Here is a 10,123-nt window from a genome sequence, read left to right on the forward strand (position 1 = left end):
GTTAGAATTACTTTAAATATATTTAATATTTCAGTTAAGAAGTCTTTTTCTTTGTCATTTATGTCTCTTATGGCAATAATTACATCATTGATATGATCAAAGAATGTGGAATACATCATTAGTGATAGATGTTTGTTGTTCATTTCCTTTAGTATGAAAGATTTCAAACTTTGCCTCAAGACTTTCAAAAACAATGTCGTTGTGTGAAGATCAATTGGTTTATTGAGAAAGTATTTGAAGCATTCTTCACAGGATCCTAACTTTAGACAAATACTGTTTGCATCCTTTTCAATCAGGTCTTGAAATAATTTCAAGTTTAAACAACATATTCTGTGTTTGAAACACACTTTGGATCTTGCAGATGTCTGACAATCATTTCTAAAATGAGGAAAATTGTTCAGTTGTGTTTTAAACTTTCCAGTTTTATGTTGCTTTCCATCAGAAGCAATTGGATTTGATTGTTGACTTTTATGGAACTGTACTGCTTTATCTTTCCCAGAACTGTTTTGGTTTGATCTATTATAATTTGTATTTTTTGATTGTTTTCTATCAGGTCTTTTTGACCTTTTACCATAGTTGTCCATTATTCCTGCAAGAAAGACATGTATAAAATTAGGTAACACAATTTCAATAATTTTACAAATGTCAAGATTATCCAAATAGTATTCAATTAACACCAACATCCTATATATGCCAACATATCTTCATTCATTTTACATGTCTTTCCAGCATAGGTTAAATGAATACACATTGCTGTGACAGTGTTTTATATCAGATGCCCTTCTAGTCATTAACTTTATCTGTTTTTCAAATCAAAAGCAAGGAGCTAGCAGAGACTTTTTTGACAGAGAATGTCAGCAAACCTCATATTTTGTAGCTCAATGGTTTTTCATTGGTGGCACTCCGTTGATTATGACAACGAGGGTTCCAGTTGATCCGATCAACAGAACAGCCTGCTTGGGAAATTAATGTGCAAGTAGCTGAGCAGTCCACAAACACATATACCCTTAACATAGTTCTCGGGAAGATTCAGTGTGACACAGAGTGTGACAAGGCTGGCCCTTTGAAATACAGGTACAACAGAAACAGGAAGAAAGAGTGAGAGAAAGTTGTAGTGAAAGAGTACAGCATAGTTCACCACTACCCCTTGCCAGAGCATCATGGAGCTTTAGGTGTTTTTGTTCAATAAGCACTCACAACGTCCAGTCTGGGAATTGAAACCCCGATCCTACAACCGCAAGTCCACTGCCCTAACTACTGGGCCATTGCATCTCCACAGATTTGTATTTCCAAGGACAGAATGTAAACATTCACATATAAACAAGTTTTAGACATAGATATATCCTTCTGACATACATTTCATTCACATTACACACATTATACACTGTTGATTAAAAGGTGGACTCATCGAACTCTTATAAAGAGTAACGTGTCTCATTGAGACAATGAGAAGGCACTGGAGTCTCACGTGTTGGTAGTCGGAAGTTACGTCTGTGAATACATTGCTTTACCCCCACTTCATTAAAATCATATATCCACAATGTAAGAATATAAAAGTAGCAAGAAGATATTCAAAGCTTGCATTGGACAATCCAAATTTTTGCTATGAAACCAAAGAAAAAAATCTTTAACAAGAAGGATTTATTGGCCTGCAAGGTGCAGTTAGTTACAACAGCAACAGCAGCTGCATCAGCAACAGTTGCTGGAATTAATGTTGAAGAAGTCTGAAAGTACTTCAGTGTGGTCCACGCTGGATGCCATGGTAAACTTGGTTGGAGAGTTTGTTTATAATCCAAAAGAAGGTATTACTTTCTCTACATATTTTCAAAGATATGAAGAAACCTTCAAAGAAAAATGTAACAATTGGACTGATGAGAAAAAAGTGCAACTACTTTTAAGAAAGTTATCCCCTGCTGAACACAGAAAATATTGTAATTATATTCTGCCGAAGAAACTAGGTGAGATTTGTTTCGATGAAACATTTCATCAAAAATTTTCAGTGAAAGAAGTTCCTTGTTCAATACTCATTGGCAGTGTTTAAATTTGGTAAAAAAAGATGAAGATTTTGTCACCTATGCTGGGGTTGTAAACAGAGAATGTGAAAAATTCAAATTAAATTAATTAACCCCAGGCATGTTCAAATGTCTATTTTTTGCTCAAGGGCTAACTGCAAGCAAAGATACAAATATACATTCTTGGATATTAACAAAATTAGAACAGGACCAAAAATTAACTCTACATGCAGTAGCAGAGGAATGCCAGAAGATTATAAATTTGAGATATGATGCTGGTATGGTTGAAGAAAAAGAGTGGCCTCATATTCATGCATGTCAGTCTATAATGAATAAGAAAACAGAAAAGCAAATGTCAAGACCCAATCCATGCCATGGGTAGAGGCTTACATTTTCAATGTAACTGTCTTTTAAAAATCTAAAATGTTTTAAGTGTGGAAAAATCTGACATAAAAGCTCACATTGTAGAGCAAAACAAAAGAAAGGGCTGAATAAAAAAAATTCTGGCAAGAAAGTATTGTCAATAAAAAATCTAAACAAGGCTCAGAAAAGAAAATTTGTGTTTGTAAAAAATGAATAATGTGAATATCAAGTTACAATAGGATACAGGCAGTGATATCCTGATAATTAATGCAGGTATGTGGAGTAAAATCGGAAAACCTAGGTGGAAATTGCATGTGGTGTTTCAGGAAAAAAATTGCATTTTAAGTGGAAAAACCAAAGCCAAAGTTTTTGAGCTGAATAATATGACAAATTTATTTGGAACAGGCTAGATGGAATTATTTAACTTATGGAACCTCCTCATATATTATTTTGTGAAAATGTGGATGGTTTTTCAGCCAGTACAAATAAGACATCAGAAGAAAACAAAAAAGAATTTTTAAAGATTTTTCCTGAAATTTTTGCAGATAAATTAGATCTTTGCACTAAAACAAAGGCAAAGTTTCAAGTAACAGAAAATTCTATACTGATATTTAAACCAAAAAGGACTGTACCTTTTGCAGCATTGAAACAAGTTAATTGGATAGACTTGAAAAGCTTGGGGTTATCGAAAATATTGATTGCAGTGAATGGGCATTCCCAAAAGTTTATGTCAAGAAAAAAATAAAATCTGTGTATGTTCTGATTTTTCAACAGGATTAAATGAATGCTTGATGCCATATAATTAACCATTACCAAGTCCAGAAGAAAAATTGAATCGAAGAGAATTTTTTCTGAAGTTGAACCTATCTGAAGCATACCTGTTTGTTATAATCCTTAAAATGTTGGATTGATATAATACCAACTTCGGTATACAGTATATACTTAGTAAAACTAGTAAATACATGACTATTTCTGACTGCCTACTACATATTGTACTGTATTCTCTTGTTTATAGTGACTAGCTTATTCCATTCATCACATGGGAGGGGTGTACCATTATTACTAATTCTCTACAACATTCCTTTTAAGTTTTTCTTAGGAAGTGTCATTTTATTTAGCAATAATATTTTTTACCTATACAATTTAATATTTTTTGTACTTGGCATCTATTTTCAGGAACTCTGTATGTTTTCTTTTCCTCTCACTTGTACACCTGGGCTCAATCACTTGCAGTATTGTTCAACCATTCCACCAGTTCCTCCAACTGCTTTGGTTTGCTTTCCACAAATCTCTTTTTCAGTTGGTTCCTGTATCTCTCTTGTATGTCTTTTCTACTTTTTACCCAATACATCATTTTACCTATGCATTTGGTAATTTACACTATCTTCCCAACTCTGCTTTCCATTCTTGTATACTCTCATATACACCTTTTCACCAACTTTAAAGAATCTTGCTATGCCTTCTCTTGCACTTTTTATTTTCTTGCCACGTAGCAATTTATGAAAGACGGATTTTACTTTACTTGCAAACACCAGCTCCACTGGTGAACTACCTGGATTTTGTGTCACATTTGGATTTGGTGTCACATGGTACACTCTTAAAAATTGTTGTCACATCTGTGACTTCCTTATTCGATTTTCTAAGGGCTTTTTGAAGGTATCAACAAAGCATTCTGCCTGTCCATTAGATCTGGGATGGTATGGCGCCATAGTTATATGTTCTACCATGAATGTTTTACAAAATTTTTTAAATTTGCTAGACACAAATTGTGTTCCATTGTCAGACACTATCGCGTCTGGGATACCAAATCTTGCACACAATTGGAGAAAAAAATTTATCACAGTTGAGGAGGTTGGTTTTTTTACACTTGTAAATTTCAGGCCATTTCAAGAAACTATCATCTACCATTAAGTAGTAAGAACCATTTAAAGGACCAGCAAAAACGATGTGTAGTCTTGACCATGGAACATCTACTTTTGAACAATGTTTACTTTTTATCATGGACAATTTTTCATTTTGTTTTGGCTTACATACAGGTGTTCCACTCTGTTTTACTACAATTTTTTGTTTCACTCCCTCAACCGCATTCAGATCTTCAACTGAACCAACTGTATTTCCACACAAAACACTTATGGGCATATTCCATACTTTGAATTGTTTCATCCACTCTACGCCAAATAAATTAAGTGAACTTTTTAACATATGTATTTTTGCCTTTTTTTTTGTTTGACCTCAAAATGTTACGTTACATACGAATTCACCAAAAAAATATAAATCTTTTTCCCGTAACACCATGTGCTATCTTTTTAGATTTAATTAATTTCAGCTTACTGATATCTTTCCAAGTTTTTTTTTGTTTATAATCGTGATATCACTTCCAGTGTCTAATTCCATTTTAACACTTGAATTTCTGATTTTCACATTCATGTATTTCCTCATCATTATATTACTAATTTCTTCCGGTGACATATTATTTATTCTTTTTCCTTTGTTCCAATGTTTTATCATCTTCATTATACTGTGTGTCTTTATATGTCCGATGTTACTACAACGAAAGCACTCTACTTTTTTAAATGAACAATTTTTACCCAGGTGTATACCTCCACATACAAAACATGGGTTTATTTCCTGATTTTTGATGTGTTCTTTTAGAAAACACTTCATCACTATTCTGACTATTTGTTTTACTTGGAAATAATCTTTACATTCAATTTCTTCTGTTTCGTGTCTTAATCTGACTATCCTTTCACATTCTTCCGACACTTGCTGTAGGGTTACATCCTGGTTTTGTTCCAGCTTTGCAAAAATTCTAGTTCTAACCTCTGCATCCTTTTCGGCAGTTAGTCCCTGTGTAAAAAGCAAGCATTTTGAACACATCTAGTGTTAATTCGTCTACCTTGCATTTCCTGTTTATTCTACCAACATATGTGATGTAGTCCTCATCGTTTTTCTCTACGTTCAAACACTTCCAACGTGTGTTGAATAATGAGCTTTTTTCACTGAAAATTTTACACAAAATATTTATTGTGTTATTAAAGTTTATGTCCGAACATTTTCTCGGGAGTACATAATTACTGTATTGTCCTGTTACCACCAGTTTTCTCAAGATTAAGCATGTTTTCATCTCATCGTCCCAATCGTTACATTCTTTCTTGAAGATTTGCTCACATCTTCTCTAGTATGCTTCATCTGGGTCACATTTGAACTCTGTTATGGAGTTCATTACATAGTCTGGTGAGAAAACTTTTTTCTGAATTTCCTGACGACTTCATTAATTGCAGCATTTGTTGCTGTAATAGTAATTGTTGCTGTTGGTGCTGCTGTTTTTGCATCTTGAGCAAACCAGCTCACAGATTTTCCATAATTTTTCCATTTATTTTCTTTATAAAATTCACAAAACAAAACTTTGTGAGTTTTTTAACTCCTCTTCAAATTTCTTAATTCCTTGCGAGTTGTTAAAATCCTCGTCACCACTGTTATACCCTCATTTTGTTGGATTAATATAACGCCCACTTCAGTATACAGTATACTTAGTAAAACCAGTAAAGACATGACTATCTCTGACTACCTTCTACGTACTCTCTCATACTCTCCTATTTATAGTCACTAGGTTATTCCATTCATGATGCAGGAGGGGTGTACCATTATTACTAATTCCCTACAACACTGTTGGTGCAAGCTGATAAGGAATATTCAAAATTATTAACAATAAATACCCATAAAGGATTGTATAAATTTAATCGACTTCCTTTTGGTATAAAGGTAGCACCAGGTATTTTCCAACAAGTTATTGACACTATGCTTGCAGGTTTGGATTTCGCAATAGCTTACCTTGACAACATACTCATAAAAAGTGAATCTCATGGTCAGCATGCTGAGCATGTTAAAAAGATCTTCAAAAAAATAAAAGATTATGGTTTTAAGCTCAGCAAGGAATAGTGTGAATTTTGTATATCATGAATAAAATATCTAGAGTAGATTATCGATGACCAGACCCATCAAGGGTGAGTGCAATAAAAAATATGCTTCCCCCAGCAAACATTACATTACAAGCATTTTGGGGGCTTGCAAATTACTGCCAGGTATACATACCAAATATGCATGATTTTAGAGCACCTCTGAATAACTTGTTAAAAAAATGACGTTAAGTGGAACTGGTCAGACAAGTGCCAAAAAGCTTTTTAAGAAATTAAAGACATCTTAATGTCAGAATTGTTGTTATCAAATTTGACTCAAATTTAGAGAGGGTAGTGACATCAGATGCTAGTGAAAGTGGTACTGGAACTGTGATTTTACACAAATATGAAGATGGTAGAGTGAAAGATGTAGCTCGTGTTTTATGTTCCTTATTGCTGGTTGAGAAAAGTTACAGCGAAATAGAGAAGGAAGTACTAGCCATCATATTTGTGGTAAAGAAATTCCATAAATTTATACACAAAAGAAGATACCATTTGCATACAGACCACCACCCATTATTGTTGATCTATTGATCAAAAAAAGGTATTCCCACACATACAGCCAACAGTTTGCTGCACTGGAAAACTAAAAAATTGGGACATAGAGATGGCTTCTCGAGGTTAATACCAAAATACAGTGAACCACAAGAAGATAGTGATAATGGTGATAAGGGCTGAAAATAAAATAAAAAGTATATTGTGCAACATTGAGCATGAATTACCTGCCACATTGGAGGAAATAAAGATTAAGGCAGAGACTGATGAGTTTATCATGAAAATGAAAACAATAGTGAGATCAGAAGAAACAAATAAAAAAATACATAACACAGTTTTGAACTTGTATTTGATATGTGATAGTGTGCTTTATGTATGCACAGAGGGTCTCACAACAAAATTGAATGTTAAAGGAGTTCCAAACTGGACATCCTAGGATGAAGTCACTTATGAGGAGTTATGTTTACTGGCCAAAAATGGATCTAGATATTGAAAAGTTGGTAAAATCTTGTAGAACTTGTGTTCTTGCAGCAAAATTACCACCTACAAAATTTCAACCTTGGCCCAAGACCGATATTCCATGAACCAGGATGCACATTGACTTCACAGGACCATTAAATAGATCATATTATCTAATAGTAGTAGATAGCTTTACAAAATTGCCAGAAATGTGTAAATATAGAAAACTGACCTCCATGGTAACAGTGGATTTTCTACATGAACTTTTAGCAAGTTATGGTGTTCTAGACATCATAGTCTCTGATAACAGTACACAGATTACTGCAAGTGAATTTAAGAAAATTTGCAAGATGTTCTCAATTGAACATATCACTACTCCTCCATATCACCCAAGATTGAACAGACAAGCTAATTGTTTGGTGGACATGTTCAAAAGGGCACTAGCAAAATCCAGAAATGAGGTAGTGGATAATATAGCATTGCAACAATCCCTGAGAATCTACTGTATAATGCCAAACTCAAGCTAATACACTTTTTGTGCATGTCCTCACATTTGTTTTTTTTTTCTTTTTTTTTTTCGTTTATTTAAATTGTTTGTTTATCCGAATATCTATATATATATATAGACAGACAAACAGACAGATAGCTAACAGTGAGAGATTAGTAATCTGAGCAAAATACTTCATAAGCTCTCTGTTGGCACACAAGGCTAACAAAATTATTTAGATTAGTGAAGAACTCCAGGTATTCTTATGGCAGGGTCCAATTTATGGTTCATCACAATTCTATATTGTAAATTCGTGGTTGGGCTCCAAGAAAACTGTTTTTTACACAGTGATATATAAAAAGAAAAACAAGTTTAAAATAATGGTCATTCCATATTTTACCTTCATTGGAGCGTATTCGGTTACAGTTGTTTCCAGTAGTAATTGTAGGTATATTACTGATATGTTTATTCAATTGGTCTATTGATCAATTAAGAAAAATTGAACAATCTAAAAAGATTAATGCTACTCTCATCAGAGCCATGCCTAGTTATAACAAGCAAAACAGTGAAGGAATGGTTATTGCATGGAGGAGGGAGAAGAAGAGGGAAAGATGCAAGTAGAGAGAACAGAGGAAGACAGGTTACAAAGGTGTTTTCTTCCTTCCACCCCCGCCTGTGCATGAGATTTCCCCCCTCCTGATCATCCCTAGCTTCACTGTTTCTGATGTAATAGTGTAGTGGAAACATGAAGGAACATGTACAACCCAAAAACGTTTGGGCTGACCTCCCATGTTAACCCCTAGATATTGTGAAGTGTTAAAGTGTGTTGTACAATATAATCACCTATCACCCCTCACCACCATCATACAGGAATATCCAGACTGCTGCAGGATCTCCGTGCACTATGACTGTCTGGCACAAGGTGCAGAAACTTGGGTTCCATGGAAGAGCAGCTTCCCATAAGCCATACGTCACACAGACATATGCTCAACACCATCTTACATGGTGTAAAGAGCATCAAAACCAGACTATAGAACAGTGGAAAACCATTGTGTGGAGTGATGAATCATAATACACAATGTGGCAATCCGATGCTAAGGTGTGTGTGTGTGTGTGTGTATGTTTGTAGTGAATGATATGCATCAGTCTGAAAAGTGCCAACTGTGAATTTCGGCATGGTGCGATTGTGTTTCTCCTGAATCACAAACTTGAATTCAGAGTAAAAGAGTACAACAATATACCAAATTTGAAAATTTTCACTTGATTTTCAAATTTCTTAATTTGTGATGTCAACAGAGAAGTTGTCTATCTCTTTCAATTTTCACTCTTGTCATGGTAAACTTCCCTCTTCCTATACATTTTTACCACATTTCTCTGACTCTGTATAAAAATATATCTCTCATATAAAGCATGTGTGTGTGTTTGTGTGTGTGAATGCATGTGTGTAAGGAATTTCATCAGAGTGACAGAGTGGTTTAAAAATGGCATGTAAAAGATAATTTATTTTAATAGAATACCTTTCTGTAAGTAAATATTTTTTTTTTACACACAGACTCGCTTTTTTGCAAGGGACCACTGCATCATCATTCCAGAAAATGTGTTTATGGGGAGAAAAATATTGAAAAAATTTAATGCATGAAACAAAGAAATGAAAGAAGGAATAGGTGATGTTGATAAGAATGTAATCTTCTCTTCAGGGAAATGCATGGGAACCAGCTTAAACGTAAGACATTTTAACCGAATATGAGAACTGTAGTTGGAGAAGGTTGTTACGTAATTTATTTGAAAAAGCCGTTGGAGGTTGGGACACTACTAGACAGTATGTTGGACAAGAAGGGAAGAAAAGAAGGAAAGAAAAAAAGAAAGAAAATTTAGAGTGTAAAGTTGGGAGATAATAAGATGATTTAAATCCAATGAAAATTGGAGAGGAATGTTATGTTAATAATGGGACCGTAAAAGGGAGTTCATCTTGTATTTCTACAAAAAGTGCTGAAATAAATGTGTACAATCATATATACACATGTATACGCACATATATACACACATACATACACTCATATAATACATATATATACACACACATACACATACGTATATATGTATATATATACATATATATATATGCAGACCTCTACGAGGCCGAAGCTCTCCGTCAACTTCGAGATACCTCATTCTACCGCCCTCTGCCCTCCGACCCCACGCCCAGCTACCAACAGACTGTGTCCTCCACTATCCATGACCTCATCCTCTCCTCCCGTCTCCCCGCCACCGCCTCCAACCTTATTGTTCGCACCCCACGCACCCCCACCATTTACTTCCTCCCCAAGATCCATAAACCGAACAACCCTGGC

The 10,123-nt window shown here is 34.6% G+C and overlaps 1 protein-coding gene across 1 annotated transcript in view; it reads right to left on the reverse strand.

The window, feature by feature from the left end:
* Window positions 1-7,523, reverse strand: part of LOC106877514 (NFX1-type zinc finger-containing protein 1) — a 13,439-nt gene extending 5,916 nt beyond the window's left edge. Inside the window, exons 1-4 of the mRNA XM_014926440.2 lie at window positions 7,518-7,523; window positions 6,892-7,005; window positions 4,976-5,222; window positions 170-589 (exon numbers count right to left, since the gene is read on the reverse strand). Of these exons, the coding sequence (XP_014781926.1) occupies window positions 170-589; window positions 4,976-5,222; window positions 6,892-7,005; window positions 7,518-7,523 (787 nt within the window). The remainder of the gene's footprint in view (window positions 1-169; window positions 590-4,975; window positions 5,223-6,891; window positions 7,006-7,517) is intronic.
* Between the last annotated feature and the right edge of the window lie 2,600 nt (window positions 7,524-10,123).

Source organism: Octopus bimaculoides, chromosome 19 (assembly GCF_001194135.2).
Source record: "Octopus bimaculoides isolate UCB-OBI-ISO-001 chromosome 19, ASM119413v2, whole genome shotgun sequence".
NCBI classification, from domain to species: Eukaryota; Metazoa; Mollusca; class Cephalopoda; order Octopoda; family Octopodidae; genus Octopus; species Octopus bimaculoides.